The sequence below is a fragment of the Argiope bruennichi genome, chromosome 3, assembly GCF_947563725.1.
Source record: "Argiope bruennichi chromosome 3, qqArgBrue1.1, whole genome shotgun sequence".
Classification (NCBI taxonomy): domain Eukaryota; kingdom Metazoa; phylum Arthropoda; class Arachnida; order Araneae; family Araneidae; genus Argiope; species Argiope bruennichi.
Window position 1 is genome coordinate 103,808,643 of NC_079153.1, and position 19,415 is coordinate 103,828,057.

General features: G+C 30.0%; 1 protein-coding gene and 1 long non-coding RNA gene across 2 annotated transcripts; both read left to right on the forward strand.

Moving 5' to 3' along the window:
• The first annotated feature begins 4,638 nt into the window (after window positions 1-4,638).
• On the forward strand, window positions 4,639-11,198 carry LOC129964261 (uncharacterized). The gene is made up of 3 exons (XM_056079009.1): window positions 4,639-4,749; window positions 9,412-9,585; window positions 10,994-11,198. The coding sequence occupies exons 2-3, from the start codon at window positions 9,414-9,416 to the stop codon at window positions 11,116-11,118; spliced, it is 297 nt and encodes a 98-aa protein (XP_055934984.1). The 5' UTR covers window positions 4,639-4,749; window positions 9,412-9,413; the 3' UTR covers window positions 11,119-11,198.
• A 5,166-nt stretch (window positions 11,199-16,364) lies between these two features.
• LOC129964188 (uncharacterized) lies at window positions 16,365-17,290 on the forward strand. Its single transcript, XR_008784078.1, has 3 exons — window positions 16,365-16,408; window positions 16,663-16,842; window positions 17,146-17,290. It is a non-coding gene; the product is annotated as an uncharacterized LOC129964188 (long non-coding RNA).
• Window positions 17,291-19,415: the final 2,125 nt, after the last annotated feature.

Genomic DNA, 19,415 nt, shown 5'->3' on the forward strand with positions numbered 1-19,415 from the left:
GCTTTGAAAATTATAATTTAGTAATTTTATAGTAATAATGGTAATCAATGTAATAGTCTTTAGACAATCTACCTATATGCAAAACAAAAGTCGCAGCAAAAAAATAAATAAATAAATAAATAAAAATACGGCGTATTTTTTAAAAAAAGTCTTTATAGAAAATGAATAAAAGAGGTTATTTATAGGAAAAAATTTCTAAGAAAGATTTTCATATTACAAATTGAACGAAATCCTGCGAAACTTTAAGGCCATTTTTAAAAATCTGAATAACTGAGTCAAGATAAAAGCATTTGTGCTGAAAACAGGCAATGATGCCTATCCTATACTTGGGGAAAAATAATTATCTCTTTTTAAGTGTATAAGCAGCTAAATGACATGAATAACAATTTAAAAAAAAAGCTAAACATATACTTATCGTTCATAAAAGAGAGGAAAGAAAAAAAAAGTTGTTTACGATTGTTAAGAAATTATAGCTTCACATCGACACCGATAGATGTCGCTACCATTCATCATAATAATTCTCAAACATTATTATCAACATTATCTTCAGTTATTCGTTTATACTTAGCAAAATACTTCTTGTTGCCATTATATATATATACTATATACAGGGTATAAAATATGTGCATAGCCAAAATATTATGTATAATAAATTTCTTATAAAATAACTTTTACATAAAAATTACAAACAATACGACACTTTATAAAAGATGTTTCATATTTCTAATCCACTTAAAATATCTCATAATTAAATAAAAATGAATTTATTCTCGAAAAGTTACTTTGAAATTAACAAATCTAAACACGAAATCTTCTGATAGAATTGCGATAATAGATTTATGTTTTATTGAAGAAATACAATCTTTTTGGCACAGAATTATTGTCAAATATCCATAATAAAAGTAAGGAGTTTTTTTTTTTTTATATCGTAATCCTGGATATTCATTTATCAGAAAATGAAACTTAATTTAATAAGCAGTAAATGGTGATTTTATCGACCTATATGAATAATTTATATCCTTTTCAGGAAGTATTTTCACATTTTTTTCAAATAATAGCATAATAATATTATTATGAAATATAAAAATTCTTAATACAACCTTATTAGTTTTACTTTCATGTATACTAAATATGAAAAAAGTATTGTAATCATCGAAAAATTCGAACTTGGGGTTTTGACAATTTTTTTCTGTTTTAGAGTTCTCCCTGTTCGACAAACGCATTTTTGGCCTTTGTCTATTGGTTAGTCTATCTGTCTGTGACAACAATAACTCAAAAAGGCTTTGAGATAGCATAAATGGTTTTAATAGCAAATATCTAGATTTCTATTAAATTTTGTGGAAAATACATTCAAAGTTATGTCCGAAAAGAACTAAATGGATAAAATTTGATACACAGATTCAAAATCTAACGTGTAGTATCAAATCATCAAATACTCTTCAAATGCATCTTTAAAATCCTCTAAAAATATCGCAGTCTTTGAAATTATAATTTTAAGAATTTCCATTCATTCATTTCATTTTATATCCCTGATTTTCCAATGATGGTTTCAGATCATGCGTAGGCCAACCAAAAAAGTTATTTTCGCTCTTTCGTAAAATTTTTTGGTGGAAGGCAATTTTGATGAAACTTTGTGGCAACACTTCAGACTATTATCTGTATCGTGGGACGTAATGACTCTCACGTGACAATTTTTGTTTGCCTGAAAATCAGTCGTAAATACATTTTGGTAATTATAATGGAGTCCAAATTGAAAATGTGCAACCTGATGGGACCTTTGCAACCTTTTTTTATGGGAGAAAAGATGTCACAAAGATGTCATCAAATTCATCGACAGCAACATTAAGTATATGGTGGAAACGCAATAATGTCACGTTAAGCTGTTGCGAATTAGTGCAGGATGTCTGAGAATGGCATACAGATATTGCCAATGTTAAGCGCGAGGAAGACCATTAATGGTAAAACATTTTGAGATAGTTGCTCGAATGAATGAACATTAGACGGGAGTTGTTTACAGAAATCATTGAAAAACTTGTAACATGTCCCGACAAATATTTAAATGTTCTTCTTATAATTAATTACATTAAAAGAAGAAAGTTAGTATTTAGAACTTATTAGTAATGTAGCTAATCTTTTTACTGATCCTAGTACGAGGGTTGGATGAAAAGTTTACGGCCTAACAAGGAAAATAAAATATATCTGTTTGTTTAATGATTGCTTTATTTTTCAATGTAGTCCCCTTTTAAAGATACACACTTACTCCACCGGTGTAGCAATGCTTGGATCCCTTTTTTCTAAGAGCTTTCGTCTAATACCTCAAATTAGGCATTCGTCGCTGGATGACTTCGGTATCCGAAGAGAATTTCCTTCCATCTAGAAATTTTTTCAGATTAGAGAAGAGCCATATCTGGAAAATAGGGGGCATGAGGAAGAATTTCAAAGTTCATGAAGTTTTGCCATCACAATGACAGCCTTATGGATGGGCGTATTCTCCTGGTGAAACAGGACTTTTTTCTTGACCAAACCTGGTCTTTTTTCTTTGATTTTGGAATGTAATTTATCCAAAAGATTAACATAATATTCAGCATTGATGGTCCTGCCTTCTTTTAGATAAACCAACATTATAATTGCCTTAGCATCCCTTAAAACTGTTGCCATAACCTTCCCAGCAGATGTTACACTTTTTTGCTTTTCTTGGTATTGATTCGTCCTTCGCTGCCCACTGTTTTTATTGCTGTTTAGTCTCTGGAGTATAGTGATGGATCCATGTTTCATCCACAGTGACGAAACGCTGCAAAAATAGGTTGGGTTTGAACTGTACAGCTCCAAACATTGTTCTGATATTGTCATGCGCTGCAGTTTTTTATCAAAGCTCAGAAAACGTGGCATCCATCATGTTGATAACTTTCTTATGCCCAAAATATCGTTTTAAATATGATTTGCCCGTTCTTTGGATATACCAAGAGACTCAGCAATCTCTATCAATTTCAGTCGGCGATCATTCCTAATATGTTTGTGAACTTTTCTAACGATTTCATCTATAGTGGCTGATTTTGGTTTTCCAGAACGCTCTGCTTCAAAAGTACTTGTACAATCAAGTTTAAAGTCTGCAACCCATGTTTTAACAGTTGTAAATGAAGGAGCAGATTCCCCCAGTGTGGTATCTAGATCAGTTTTAATATCCATTTAAGATAAGCTATTTATAAAAAAATATTTTATCACAGCTCGTACTTCAGTTTCCTCCATCCTCGGCTAAAAACAAAAGAAGAATATTTTAAAACAGCACAGTATAAAAACAATCAAACACAAATCTTTTAAAATACACAAGAAGTAATAAACAAAGATAGCACTTTGAAATGCTTTAGGCGAAATAATTCTGGGAACGCCAACTCTAGGTCGGGCCGGAAACTTTTCATCCCACAATCGTATTATCTGAAAAAAAAAGATTTCGGTAAGATTTCCAAATTAGAAAAGAATGTTTTCAGTGAAATTTGATTTGATGCTTAATAGTATAAGTTGTTTGACATTTTCGCGATATATGGCATTTAGAAAATCAGACATGGATATATCAAACAATATCTGATGCAAATAAGAATTGTCGTGTTATTATTCTTGCCAATTTTTTCATTCATTTAAAAAAAGCTATTTTTATTTAATTTTGTTTATGAAAATTTCTCTAGTTGTAGAGAAATTCAATCGAATGTTATTTTATTTTATCAATATTTAGTCACTCACCGATATTATCAAAAATCTAATGGTTATAAAATAAATCAAGTATGCATTTAAGTAAGTTGCAACTTCGGATAGAATTATTTAGATTAAAATTTGTTGCATATCTACGATTTTGATAAAAGAACCACTTGTCAGAATTCCTCCATCTAGATCTTTGCGAATTTAAGTTACGATATTCACATACATACAGGCATACACAGCAAAAATAAAATGTGCTCGGCCTGTCCATATGTATATCAATATTATTTATACAGAAGTATTTATTTCCAAACAAGGAAGATAGAAAACATCAAAATTCCTCAACTGCCCTGTCCTTCCACATGCCCGAAATTGTTCTATTTTTGCGATATACTTTCTATCAAACACTTCTCACACCGAAGAAAAGGAAAAAAAGTAGAAAGTTTTAGTTAAATATTCTCAAAGATTACCGCCATAAAAATTTACACACATTTAGAATTTATTCTTTTTATTTCATTTAAAACTAGCTATTAAAGTAAACAAGTAAGGAATTAAAATCAATACAAAGCGATACTTGAAATTTTCGAAACTTCACACAAGATAATACACAAATTTCAATTTGTATGTTTATAACAATAATGTATTCACGATTTAAACAATTCAAATATTTTTATAAAAGAATCACAAATTTTTTTATTTATTGAGTGATTATGTCATTTCTTTCAGGTTTGTTGATGTAAAGGCATACCGTTAAAAAGGATGAAATACCATTGCCGTAATATTTGACATTCTCCAGGTCATTCTTTTATTAAAGAAAATCAACAGAAGAGCCAATGTTCTGCGAAAATTTATTACTTCATTAAGTAAACCTTCTTTTTCTGTACTTTAATTTTTTGATGCACATAAAGAACACTGCTCGTTTATGTTATTTCACCTGCTTAAATTTTATGCCTTTCTGTACAGATATATCTGTAGTCTGAACTGTAATAAAAAGTTTCGACTGTCTTATATCCGTTAGCTTTTGGGAGATTTTGATTAAAATAGACAATATTCCACCAGGTAAGATATGACTTAATTTGCATCTATTTTTCCTTAAATTCTAGATTATTTATAAAAATCTTTCTACTAGAATTTGTTACTAAAGAAATTATTATATACGAGTCTTTTGACAATTAGTTAGTTCACTTGGGATATTGGTTATATTTAATTTCAGTACAATCACTTAAATATAACTTCATGTAAAGGATTTTGTAAGTTATTAAACGTTAAAGCTAAGTTATTTGATTATTTTACATATGATCTATTCACTGCGAATGTGGAATATTTTAATGAAGAAGAGTCCCACGACATCATAGCGGTATTTAAAAAAATTTAAATGTCTTGGTCATCAGTCTTCAAAAGTTCGCGATATTGTTAATTGATTTTTTCATTCATTTTGCAAATTATACAGATATTAATTAGCTTTCAATAATGGAAGAAAATGGCATGTTTAAATATTTAATGAAACTATGGAAACGGTTTGAATTTCAAGGCAATAATGCCTTCTATTATTGAAATTAGACAAAAAATGGTTTCAAAAAATTAGAAAAAATTCTGGAAAAAATTTGTATGCAGATACATTTGTATATATTGGTATCTTTAAAAAGACAATTTTTAAAAAAATTGAAACAGTATAACATTTTTTTGTGCAATAATAATTTTAGAAGTTATAATGGGAAAACACCAGAATTCAGTTAGTTTTCAATCAACCAAAATTCTATTTAAAATTTAAAAAATTGCTCTGAAATACATATTTCCCTTTCAAATTTGGTAACTATAGATCAAATGGTCTGATTTATGGAGTGCTAACATACGCACACATGTTCATCTTTATTAATAAAACTTTAATGTCAAGAAGAAGATTTATTTAGAGCAACATCTAGTAAAATATTTATCTAGGTATCATATTTATTTGATTAAACCTTCGAGGTCATAAAGTAAACTATGCGCATTTAAAATTTTGAGTGATATTATAATAATAACTCCTTAGATACCGAATTTTTAATTAAAGTATATATATATATATATATATATATATATATATATATATATATATATATATATATATATATATATATATATATAATTCTTATTGTGGGTAATGCTAAATTTATTGTCCAGCAATATATCCCACATATTCTTTACGCTGGAAAGGTGATAAAAGATTGAAGAACAACCGATTCAATCACCAATTCAAAATACAAATTTACTTTCAAAGTTCAGCTGATAATTAATTATATGAGTATTCTTGATGACATTGGATATTGCTCTTCAGATCATAATTCTTGTTGTAGGATAAATATGTCTTCTCTAAAGATAGCCAATATATGGCCATAATTATCATTAAAACAGAAACGTCGCCCATTTGAAAGTATTACAAATATACACCCTGTCTCTAATGAGATTAGTGTGACACCACTGAACTCGAACTTAGCAGCGATTTGGAGATGGTGATATGAGTATTCAAGATGTTTGACTTGAAATTATATGTAAAATAATCAATTTATTAGCCTTCACAGTGCGACTCTGGCGTTTGCAGCAATTTGATTCCCTGCTGTAGAGTTAGCTCCATAGCCTACATCCAATGAACTGGTGAATTTTGAGCTTTTCCTTCTTTGTAGTGTCCATGTGCAACTCCCCCCCCCCTCTTCCGGTCTAGCTGATAAAGCACCTCGTGCCGCCAATAATCACGCACAAACGATGAATCCTTTCCAAGTCGTTTTGTATTGTTGTAAAAGAAAACCAATTTCCTCATAGTCTTATAACATAGCCTCATTAATACTCAGAAAACTGCTAATGCTGCCTTCTTCACCTTCTTTAAGGAATTAGTGTTTAAATATAGCTCATAAAGTTTAAATCGGACTTAAAGGAAACTTTTTTTTTTTTTTTTGCATTTTCATAGAGGCACTAACAGCGCCACTTTTATTTCCGTCAAATTTAAATCATTCATTTTGATGTCATGTTTTAAATATACAAACACGTCCCAGAAATCCAGCACAACTATCTTTTGGTATTAAAACTTTATTTTTCTCTACTGTGATAACAATAAATATAAAAACAATACGTTAAAAGGTATGTTAATAAATTTGACAGCCCGGAGTAAAATAATTGGAAGAACACAACTACTACATCAGAAACACAACTACAACCTTTGATACCACACATTTTCAATATTAGCAAAAACTTGAATTTTAAATTGCAGTATTTCTCAAATAAACATATTGTAGATATGTAAATAAAGTTACATATAAAGTAATATCACGATAAAAAATAACTTCAAAAACATTTATATATTAATATAACAATACAAAAATTTCTTGGTCTAAATTTAAAACAAAATTAACATAATAATTTTTGAGATGTCCGAGGAACACAACTACAATAGTTCAGACAGTCCTGAGTATGTTTGCAAGCTTTACGAATCATTATTTCGTTACCTAACATTATGAGTACATTATACCTTTAGGACACACACACAGCAGAAATTAACGATATAACAGCATAAATTGTGTCAAAGAATACCTGCAGGAAATTTCATGAATTTAAGTTATCAATTAAGGATTTTAATGTTAAACTGCTAGAGTACTTAATATTGCTCAGTCTTTTTTTAATCAAAATCTGTGAAAGACAAGACAAGGGGCATTTTTACATATTACATTGTTAACTGATATTATTTTTTTAATGGAATATTTTTCCTATTCTAATAAAATAAAGCACAATAGTAAATAAAGACAACACAATTTTCTTTCATCCGAGTGTGCAATACGATTAATCTTCAACGGATTATGTAATTTTTTATATTACATTGCATTTCGTACATCTCTTTCATATTGAGTCCAGAACATCTCTTCCATGTTCAATTACAGTAGTAGTTATCATGTTAAAATTTTGATAGAGATAGTTCAATCTCATCATTTTTAGTTTTACAGGTTCAAACAAGCAATTCAAATTGTATGCCTTTTGGTTTATTTGCTGTGTATATTTTAACGACTTACTCATTCTTATTAAGAGAATATAGTTTTCGGTTGAATCACCCATAAAGTGTCTTTAAAAGATAAAAACAAAGAGCATATACATTACATTTCATTAAAATTGTTCCAGTCATTTGGGAGTAATGTTTAAATAAATATTCATATGCAAGTGCATGCGCACGCCGAATCTTATATAGCCAAGCAAAATATTGTTGTAAATTCTTCAAGTATGCACCATTCATATTTCATATATCTGCACATGCATGTTTATGAAAAATGAGCATTTATATGGAAGTATTTTTGGATAAAGAAAACAGTCCACATATGATGAAAATCATTTGATTATTCCTCTAATCTTAGACTGTTCATTGGAAAATTTACCGAATAAGCCTTCTTTTAAATTATAGAAGGATTTAAAATTTTAATAAAAAGAAACTACCATTCTGAAGTTTCAAGAAACTTGCAATCAATTCATGCATATAGTAATATATCTAGCATATATAAAATAAAATTTCAGCGTAATCCTTCATGGCACTATAATCCCTCCAAAGAGACTAAATATTGGGATGAGTTCTCTATCTTCTTCAGATGGTAGAAAATGTTGGGATGGTTGCGCTGATCACATCCATTGGGTGATGCTTCCTGTGGGGGGGTTTGTGTACAGTGACCGATGGTGGCTATTTTGTTACTATTCTTAAGAATACTCATGGTTTTCCTGACCTGTAGCAATCTGAAAAATAACATTATTTGTTTTTAAGTACAAATTTTTTTTTTATTTTTCTTCATAGGCGTTCGCTGTTTCTAAATCCTAATATGGGGCCGGGATAGCCTGGTTGGTAGAGCGTTGGATTTGCGTCCCTTAGATTGCGAGTTCAAACCCTGCCGGCCGAAGACTCCCCACGCATTTCGTGGCTGACGCGCGTATAAATCTGTCATGGTCACGAAGTCCTCCATGTCGAGAGCAATACCACTGGGTGCCCTGGATCAGGGTTATCGTTCTCTGATTCAGGTCTAAATGACCATCTGTGGATGAGTGACAGAAGTCCGCCCCCCTTAAAAAGGTTTGTGAAGTGTGTGTAGCTAAGTCGTTCAGTTGGCCGTAGATGGCACCACTTTAGAAAAAAGAGGCGTTCTCACTCAGGCTTAAATCGGCTGTCTTCGAATGTCCATGGCAAGTGCCATAAGAAACAAATCCAAACATAATTGTAGTGTTTCTTAAATTATGAAATTACTATTTGGGCAAATGTAGGCTACATTTCGATTTATAAAAATATCGCATTACTTTCCTTTTAGATTTTTTTTAGTGATTTCAGACAAAAAGTGATTCAGAAAAACATCTGAGAAAGTATTGGATAAATTTCCCAACTAAATATTTAGATTTATTTTTATTAATTACTCATCAGTACATAAATTTCTGTTATTTAAAATTTTTGGAGGTAGGGAACGATTTGCATTTATTTTGAAGAATTGGGTTAATTGGGTATTTCTGCTTTCTCTTCTAACAGGATTGTTAAAAGAGTATCTGATTTTTTTAAGAAGGTATTGAATGAAAAGAAGAAAGAATTACCTATTTTTAATTAAATCTAATTTATTAAAATTTTAAATAAAGTGATTGGAAAAATTTAAATTTCAGTTTAATATGGTTCTGGATAATTGTTGGAAAATTCACAACGTTTGTATTAACTACTAATTTCCAATTTATTTCTCAAAGATATGATAAAGGTAACCTTATTCCTGTTTGCCTGTGTGGTTGTCGCAGCTGCTTTAGTTTGTGAACCAGACTTCTGTGATAAAATTAGATGTAAGGTAACAACATGTGCGCCTGGGCAAGTGAGAGCAAGAAAGAACAACTGCCAGTGTTGTGGAATCTGCGTTCCATTGCAAAGTAAAGAATAATTCATGTTTTTATTTTCAATTATATTTATTGTCTTAGTATTATCTTAGTATTGTCTTAGTATCTGACCCTTAATGCAATATATATTGAAGGGGAATGGATTTCATTTGGAAAGTTTTGTTTAGTCAATCGAACTAAAATCAACTTCGATCCTTAAAATCGATAGTTTACAGTGTCATAGGTTTGAGAACTGCCACCAAGGGTATAATATAATTTTTGTATCTCTAGTCGTTATGAGTAGCTTAGCAATAAAAAAATGGCAAACGAGGTATGGCATACTTTTTTTCACGCCTTTATCATTATCATCCGAGGCACTAACAAAAGCTATAAAAAATATATCCGACATTTGGCAGAAAAACATATCTTTTATTTTATGAGATGGTATTTGGATCCTAATCACTTACAAAGTAGGATTCTTGTGCCTCAGCAATTTGATAACCGATTCTTCCAATGCCGAAATCACCTCTGAAGCTTCTTCTGTAATATTCATCTCGTCTTCCCCATTATGCACCATCTCTTCTCTCTAAAAAAGGATCCTTCGAATGATGGACGAACGATTGGAAATCCATGCTTCACCAATAAATTTAGGAATCAAGTTAGAAAAATGTGCTTATGTATTTTCATGGTACAGATGTCAGTTTTCTGCCGTGCAGAGATTTGGCTTTTGTGCTGAATTGAAATACTGAGTCGGTGCAGAACTTACTGATAAAACTCTTTTGTCACTGTTAGATGATGGTTTCTTTTTATCAAATTTTACACTCTCACAATAACAGGATATTTTGGGCGATTTGTAGTTTACCAGAATGTTAATTCTTCTTTATTATTAAGCGGCTATTTTTAAATTGGTTGAACCATTCCTTAATTTGTGTCACTCCATAGCATCGTCACAAAACAATTGCTGATTCTTACTAACTATTTCATTTTTAGAATCAAGCTTTGTGCAGAATTTGATGCGGTATCTTTATTTCCATTCTTTCAAACATCGTGAGAGAAATTGGAAATTCTGCCGAATACGTGCAACAGCAAATCATTCGACAGGCACCATACAGCGACTATGCTTCTCTATGCATAGTGGCGCTCTCTACTTTCACAACCGTGCGTAAAAAAATTAAGATTACATAACTTTTTAAAGTCCTCGTATATTCCTATATATTATTAACACTTTATTAATGATTGCAAGCGAATATCAAAATTCTTCTTCGAGAGAGGTTTGTTTTACATGAATATCCATTTCCATTCCTTCAGCATGCATAATTCTTTTTTTTTTTTTCCCTATGTTAATAATTATTGAAAAGATAATACAGCTTACCTTTTACTAATGGAGATATTTATTTAATTAATATTATTGCAAAAACTTTTCAAATATTTATAATTAATTTCTGTATTTCCTTTTTTACAGAGAAAGGGGAATACTGTCTTCCGGACTATCCCTTAAAGGATTTAAGAGGAAATGTAATCCAGGATTCTGACTGCGACAGTGGACTAAAATGTGATTCTAACAGTCGTAAATGTGTAGAACAGTAAAAAAAAATCTTTAGCAGGAAAGTGATTTGAAATAGTTGGAAACATTGCCTAAAAAATTGTAATAAAATTTTTTAATGATTTATTGTTTGTATATATTTTTACTTCATTCTGCTGTTGTTGTTTCTAATAGCACTTGGCATAGACAAGTCCACAACTTTGAAGTCAATTATTTTAAGCCAAGGGTTCGTCTCTTGTTTTTCAGTAGCGCCATTTAGGGCCAAGAGCACGATTTAGCTACACACACGTCACAACCGTTTTTACGGGGAGGACTTCATTAATGCATTTCATTCATTTCATCAGAGAACGATCACCCCTGATCCAGTACCCCCAGCGGTATTATTTTCGACATGGAGGACTTTGTGACCATGACAGATTTATACGTGCTCAAGTCACCATACACACGGAGAGTCTTCCTTCATTCTGAAGTGAAATATTCATTATATTCTTTGAATAATCTTCCCACTGCCTATATAGATATTGCAATTGCAGTGAAATTTACTTAATACACAATATAATTTTTTTTAAAATATAGAATTTGTCTGACAAATACGATTCATGATTTCAACTTCTCATTAGTTTTTATAAAAAGTCTGTTTTTCAATTATATCTATTTGACTGACTCTGTAATAATTCAATTGATATCATTCGACCGCGTTTATGCAATAAAAAATTTAATTTGTAACACATCTATCTACTTTAATAATGTAGTCATTTAATTCAGGAAAATGTAACCTCCGAAATTTTTTGCTTTATCTTGAGAAAACAGATTTATCAAAATGAGTTTAATTGCTGATTTATCTTTGCATAAGTTCATTCAAAATTGCGATCAAAGAACTATTGTCTACCCCCTTGCCATCTAATGAAAAAAATCGATTGCTGCAAGACATTTTTTGAAGTATTTCTAGAAACACTCAATGAGGACGCTTATTTACTTTGTAGAAGCTAAACACAATGTAAAACAAAAATTCTCAAATTCCATTTATTGAAAATAAAAATACTTTATATCTCTGTAGATATGAGTTGCACACATATGCAACTAATCTATATGAATGCTTTGAAAGAAAAAAGAACATATTACATCCTATAAAATAACACGACTAAAAGATATGTTAAAATGCATGTATTTTATTCATTTTGCATGCCTAGAACTGTTGTTAAATATTATTTTGTTTTTTTCCCCACGTTGACTCATCATAACAAAGCTTAATATAACTTTGCCGGAAGAAAAATTTCAGAAAATATGTGAGACTAAATATGGGCGAAAGGAAATTAAATTACAAAATATGCTGCAAAATTTCTAGATAACGAACTCGAAATGTAACGATTCATCGACTATAACGAATTTATCTAATATTTCCAACGAAACTCACATGTCACTGATGCATTTTTAATGTTTGAAACGATTTTCAAAAGCAAGGATTTCGGATATTTTATAAATCCCCATTCCTTTAAATAGGTTTCAACTGCACCACGAGAATTTTACTCCTATCGATTATAGTTATTATCTTCAGTACTTTTTGTCCCTTTGATAGAAACTATTTTTCATAATAGTTGAAAAACAGAGCTCTCTTCTCGGTTCCTCCCTTGTCTTACCTGATTATTGTTCTCTCTTTGCTATAGCTAAATTACCTGATTATTGTTTGACTTGCAGACCTCGCGCAGATTTAAAATGACAAGTGTTAGAGGAAAGCTTTTTTTACTGAAAATAAAAAGTGAAATTATCAAGATAATAAAAAAGGGTGAATCGATATGCTTTTTCTAAATCTGTCGTTGCGACCATCTAGATAGTGCGACAATCTCAATTTACGAGAAAAAAATTCACTGGAGTAAGAATAACAACAGAAAAAAAATGTCATCATTCAGAAAAATAAAAAAATTTCTGTTGTTCACAGTTTTGAAAAAAAAGGATTAACATGATTGAACAAATAATTAAAGAAATTAATAAGCAGAATAATACTTGATATAAAAACAAAACAAATGTAGGTAAGTCTGTTAGAGACTTTTCAAATTTCAGCAGTTGATTAGGGGAAGTGTGACCTGACATCATCCGTGATTAAGATGATAAGAATATTTTTAACTACGATAAATTAGGGTTATTTTATAAAAGGACTTTCTCATCCAAACATTAAAATTTAAAAGAGGAAAATACTTTAAGAAGGAGGGGGGGGCACCATTCCAAACTAATCGTTATCGTTTGTTTCAACAGAGAACCATAATTGACTGCTGTTGACAAGTCTGAAAAAATCTAGGGTCTTTAACAATAATAAAATATTCTACTTTTAGCCTATAAAACAAACAAATAAAAATACACTGATGACTTGTGTATTTTTAAAGAAGGTCTATGTCAATGAAATAGTGAATAGTCCGAAAAGATACGATAGAATACAATAGGTCTACCTATATCAAGTCATATCACTGACTCTCCGACCCGCTCGAAGGCACACGGATAAAAAGAAAACTGAATGACCGGACCACCGCAACAGCAACACTGGCAGGAACCATTCTAAGGACCATCGCCGGCCGCGGTACAACCCTTCCCGAAGGACGTACGTCCCGTCATCGATGAGAGGAGCCTGATCCCTCAGCTTTTTATGTACCCGCCAGGGTGGCGAGATCCAACCACCATACTGGACGAATCTCATTCTCATTTCGAGGTGCCCCCCTCGGGGTTCCTACCTAATCAATTAAAATTCTTAAAAACATCAAGATCCTAACTATATCAATTAAAATTCTTAAAAACATCAAGATAGTGTTCCTTCCTTCTTTCTTTCAAATATACCATCACTGCTCAACCTTATAAATCAAGATGCAATCCACTTCAGATAGCAACAGGCGTGATGTATTTTGGGATAATAGGGGGGGGGGATAGAATGTGACAATACATCCCTTCTGAATGCAGTATATTTTTGGACAGGAAGACTGATTATTAAATTCACTATTAGAAACTTCTTTCTTCAATCCATGCTTTTTCTTAATTAGACAGTTTTGGTTTTCTTAGAGCATTTAGAATCTTAATGCCCGAGATTTTGTAAAGAAATTAGAGAATTCGAATAGTGAACAGTAGAAAGGTCGTAATTTTTTCCCATCATATTTGTAATTGATTCTTTTTGATTATTTAAATCAAAAATAGAATTTTTTAAGATTGAAAATTGCAAAAAAATTATAGGGTCACATATTAGATATTGTTTGCGAAGAAAACTTTCAAGCAAGAAATTTCTTGTTGGAAATTGTTGAAAAATAATTGTTGATCTATTTACTATAAATTATTATTCCTCGAACATTATATTTTATCTGCCAGTGATGTTTTCATAATACGCATTTAAAATATTTCAGGCTTATCAAATAATAAGAAAAAATATTATAAATGTCTTCCACTAGGCCTTCGCCTATGTTTTTACATTAGTATATCGCTTAAAATCATTTTTCCAATGATTAACAGTGCGCTGTGTCTATGTATAAATATTTTGAAAAAATTGCCACAATTCAACAAAAATTTACACTACTGTTAAATTGGTATCATTAAAAAGAATGATTCTTTATATTTTTAAAAGCTGTAAAATTCATTTTTTGTTTTCGGAAAAATTGTCAAAATTTAAAAAAATACGACTATTAAATTGGTATGATTAAAAAGACGATTATTTTATTTTTAAACGTTGTAAAACAAATTTTTTTATATCTGAAAATGGCAAAATTGTTTACTTTTTAATTAATTAAAATTATTTATAAAATCGCTCCGAGGTGCACAATTTCAATTTTTGAGGAATATATATGCCAAATTTGGTAGCTGTAATTCAAATCATCTGACCTTTCGTATATCAAAATACATATTCATCATTATTATTATTAGAGTAATACATATACAAGATGTCCACTTCTTCCATCATTTCCTTTACACCCATCTATTCTATATTCATCAATCGGATATAGTAACATTCGTGCGCTGTGTCATGCACTTATAGCACCATCTATCGGCAAGCTCTAGAGTTAAAATCGTTATGTCAAAGACGATAAAAGATGAAAAAAAAAAAAAAATACTAATTGCAAAGTTGTAGAAATTATCCATTTAGCACAGTAAGGTCCTTGTATATAATAATGTGAGTATATTTCTGTATAAGATTCAAATGAAAGTTTTTCATTCACCCTCTTGGTTATGCTTTCAAATTAGCGTTTTTATACTAAAGACAGACATTATTCAAAAACTTTTAAACTTGTCATTTATTCAACAAAATGACAAAATTGAATTCTTTGCAATTGCAATGATTTCTCTGTCTATATATATGTATGTAAATCGCATAATAAAAATTAAATTATTAAAAATTTTTATCCTGATTTTCCAAGAATACAGAATTGCCGAAGTTTCTCCTTACTTTCATAAGATCTAATGATTAAAAAATGTTGTGTAACATGCTGTCAATTTTGAATGAAATTGCGGGACAGATTATTATATATTTTGCTTTTATATTTAATATAGTATATTTTTAGTATTATTTCGAAGAACATTTTGTTGTCATTCAAGAAATGGACCATAGGTCAAAACAATATCTTAATAATTGATAATCGAATAAGAATATCTAATCAGATGCATTGATAGGTCCAAAGTGAAACAATAATGCATACATAAAAATAATTGGAATAAGTTTAATAAAAAGAGAATTCTACTCTCATTAGTGCACGGAAAAGTAGTTTTATTTAAAAAATTATTTTGTAGTTTTTATTTAATTTTGTTATTGCAAACTTAATAAACTCCACAAATAAATTTTTTTCTCAAATTCTTTACCAAGGGAAGAGTTTAGATTCCCCTATGGAATCAAAAATTAGTTATTTCAATGAATTAACATACAACTAAATCTCTGAACATAAAGTAGTGTATTTTCATCGTGAACACATAAGCATATAAAATTCCAAAAAAAATTTGCATATCAAAAAGTAATACAAGTTTAATTAAAGAGTATAAAATATTCAAATGGATGCGAAATGTTATAAAATGCACAAACGAAACTGATTGATTGAAAATGAAATTATTCGTTATAACTCGGGCTTCGGAACCCAGAATTATATTGATATTTTGTTGATTAGAATTTTTGATTATCTAAGTGCGACAGAAGTTTCATTGCAAATGGTGTATTTTCGTCAAGTCACGGAAAGCTGAGAGAAGGAGGAAAGGGTAATACTAGCTTGAAGGAAATACTAGAAATAAGGATAATAGTTTGAAGGGGAGCTGATGAATAAGAGAGCTTTTTAGATTTAGTGGCTGTGAATTCTTCAGAAAAAAAGAAAAGGAGAAGAAGGGGTAATAAGTCAGTTCATGTGACTATTGGAAGAGATTTTTTTGAAACAGTTAATTCATTTATACATAAAAATAAATTAACTATGTTTCAGGAAATATTATTAATTGATACTGCAAATTATAATCCTGCTTTTCAACATAAATTTTACAGAAATATATTGTATAATTCTGAAATTCAACAAAGTTTTTATTGTCTTTAATTTATATAATTTAATTTATATGCATTTTAATGTACAAATATTTTTATCTCCTTCTAGAAAACAAGCATCATGTACAAGCTACTATTCTGTTTAATTCTTCTCTCTTGCATCATAATTGCCGTTCTTGGTAATTGCCAGATCATTTGTGAGGGAGATTGCCCTGGCCTGCATTGCGCTCCGGATGAAAAGCCATTGAGATTTGGCTGCAACTGTTGTCACAAATGTGTCAAAGCATAAGTAAGTAGCGTTTGAAACGGATTTCTTCCTTTAACTTTCATCATTAAGCTCAGTAATAACATTGGAAAAGATATTAACATATTAAATTGAATATATTTTATTTATTAAAAATTGTTATACATTGAACATTACACAAAAATTTATTTGATGTTTTGATGATAAAATCTTTACATTAATTGATTCTAAACCTTTTTCATGAAATATAAATTATTAATAGTCGATTTATTATTATGTGTATATATTTTATAATATTTTTTAATTCTTTTTATAATTTGTATATAATGCATCTAATTTCTTTTTTAGATCGAGATTACATTACTACAACAGAACTTCTAGAAGAAAGTCCTTGCAAATTCAACTTCTTCTCAAATTAAAATAATGACGACTATTTTTACCGTCAGAGGTCGAATTCTGTAAAATCTGAAGCAATCAGTGCCATAATATACTATGTGAGAAAAAAAAATGGTCTTCGTCTTTTTTTATTTTCTTTTACATAAACCAAACTAGTGAAACTGAATTCATATTTCATCAGTTATAAACTCCAATTTAAGTTTTTTTATTAAATCATTAAGAATTCTTTCATTCTTAATTTTAATTAAAATAAAAAAAAATCTTATAAACATGAGTATATACTTAATTCTTTAAATAAATTTAAAACATTGTCACTTTCAAAGTTCATTATTTAATTTTTAGGAAATTTGAAAGTAAAATGTTGCTTGTAATTTCAACCTGATAACTATTTTTAATGCTTGAAAAAAAACTACTTAAACTCGATAAAACTTAAAATCTAGTAACTTTAGGGATTAGGAATAAAAAGGTCAAGAGTTTTGTGGCTGTTTATAGGCCTAGCTTAAATTTTCTCAGCATCTTTATTGATATTTTTCACTTTCATTTTTGAAAATCTCAAAGAAATTTGATCATTTATTTTTGACTCTTTGCAAATGACAACAACATAAAATGGAAAATGATGCAAGTGCTAAAAGTGAAGAATATCAGTTCAATCAGCTCATGGTTACACCATGCTAGAAATCTCTTTATACAATCTCTTGAACCATTTTGAGAACCTCTATTCATCCTTTATCATTTTATCTTCAATTATCTTTTTTATTAATGATAAAAATTTTAAAAGATTCTAAAATTATAGTAATTTAATAATTCAGAAATTCAGGGCAATATCAAAAGTTTATAACAAATGATGACAAAAAGATACGCTTGAGCAGAAATGAAGGAAATAAAATCGGGATTTTTTTTTTTTTTGTCACGAAACCAGAATTGATTGGCAACACAGCAGACATTTTAAATTACCTCACGGTTAAACAGCTGGTGAAGTAATGTAGTAGATAATGTAGTAGAGTAATTTTCACTGTGTCATCTTGATTTCAGTAATTCAATTATCAAATGAGAAGCCATAATTTTCTTAAGATCAAGCGCCATTTTTTATTGTTTGGCAAATCATGAACAACACATTTAAATATTTCGATTTATTCACGTTCTTTTCGTACAAGTTGTATTTTTTTATTTTGATTATTTGAGAGTATTTGATTTTTAAAATTCCCCTAATGACCCTGTATTATTAATGACAATAGATACCTGTGGCTTATAAGCCAGTTAACAGCTACGCTACCCGAGCAATTGCTTTTGTATTGTGGTCATGTTATTGGGCTGCGATCCACAAGGTCCCAGATTCTATCCTCCCGTAATCCAATTCGCCACATACCTTATACTCGATCAATTAGAACCAAGATAGATCGAAGCAGATTTAAAGCTGTGGGAGTGGTCTTCCCAAAACGTTCACGCTTACTCTGTAATAAAGATATTACAAAAAATACTTGCATAACATTGGCGTACATTGGCATAAGGAATTGGCGTGAATTTAGCATTCTAATTGAATCCATCGTGTGATCATTGGCGAGAGTTTTGGTAGTTAACTCACTGGTATGAGTTTAATAGTATCCGAATTTGTGTTTCAGACGCCTCTTTCCCAATCGATTGAAACAACAATTTGAAACATAACTACGCTTGTAGTCACAAAATAACATACCAAATTTAACATATTTAAGTCATTGCGCTTTTGAGTTTATATGTTTCTGAAAGTATAGACCAACATATGGTCAATCCTTTTTGGGATTTGACTCACAATTTGATTGGCGGCTACACTATAAATGTTAAATCTGCATACCGAATTTTATTCATCATGGTCTCTTCATTTTGTAAATATCGTATTAACTTATATAAGAACAGCCAAACAGACAGAATCCTTTTGTTTGGAGTTTACTCAAAACTCGATAGAAATCTAAAATTTGGTGTAAAGACAATATATCAAGTTTCATTTAATAGCTCAAAACGTTTAGGAGTTTTCTTTGTCACAGACAGATGGACATCTTCCAAAAATGTTTTTTGAATCCAGGAAGATCTGAATTCGTCGTTTGGAGTTCGAATTTTTTGACGACTGCTATTTTTTCTTCTATACTTCGTACACTAGAAAGTAAAAAGGCTATTGATACGATAGTATCACCAATTTATTTTTTATAACAAAAGACTGAAATTCCTGCAGTAATGCTTTCCTTAAAATA

Bases quoted from the DNA above. Each gene is read 5' to 3' on its own strand.
- LOC129964261 (XM_056079009.1), top strand. From the start codon at position 9,414: ATGATAAAGGTAACCTTATTCCTGTTTGCCTGTGTGGTTGTCGCAGCT. The intron at 9,586-10,993 runs GTAAAGAATAAT...CCTTTTTTACAG, and splicing joins AATCTGCGTTCCATTGCAAA to AGAAAGGGGAATACTGTCTT.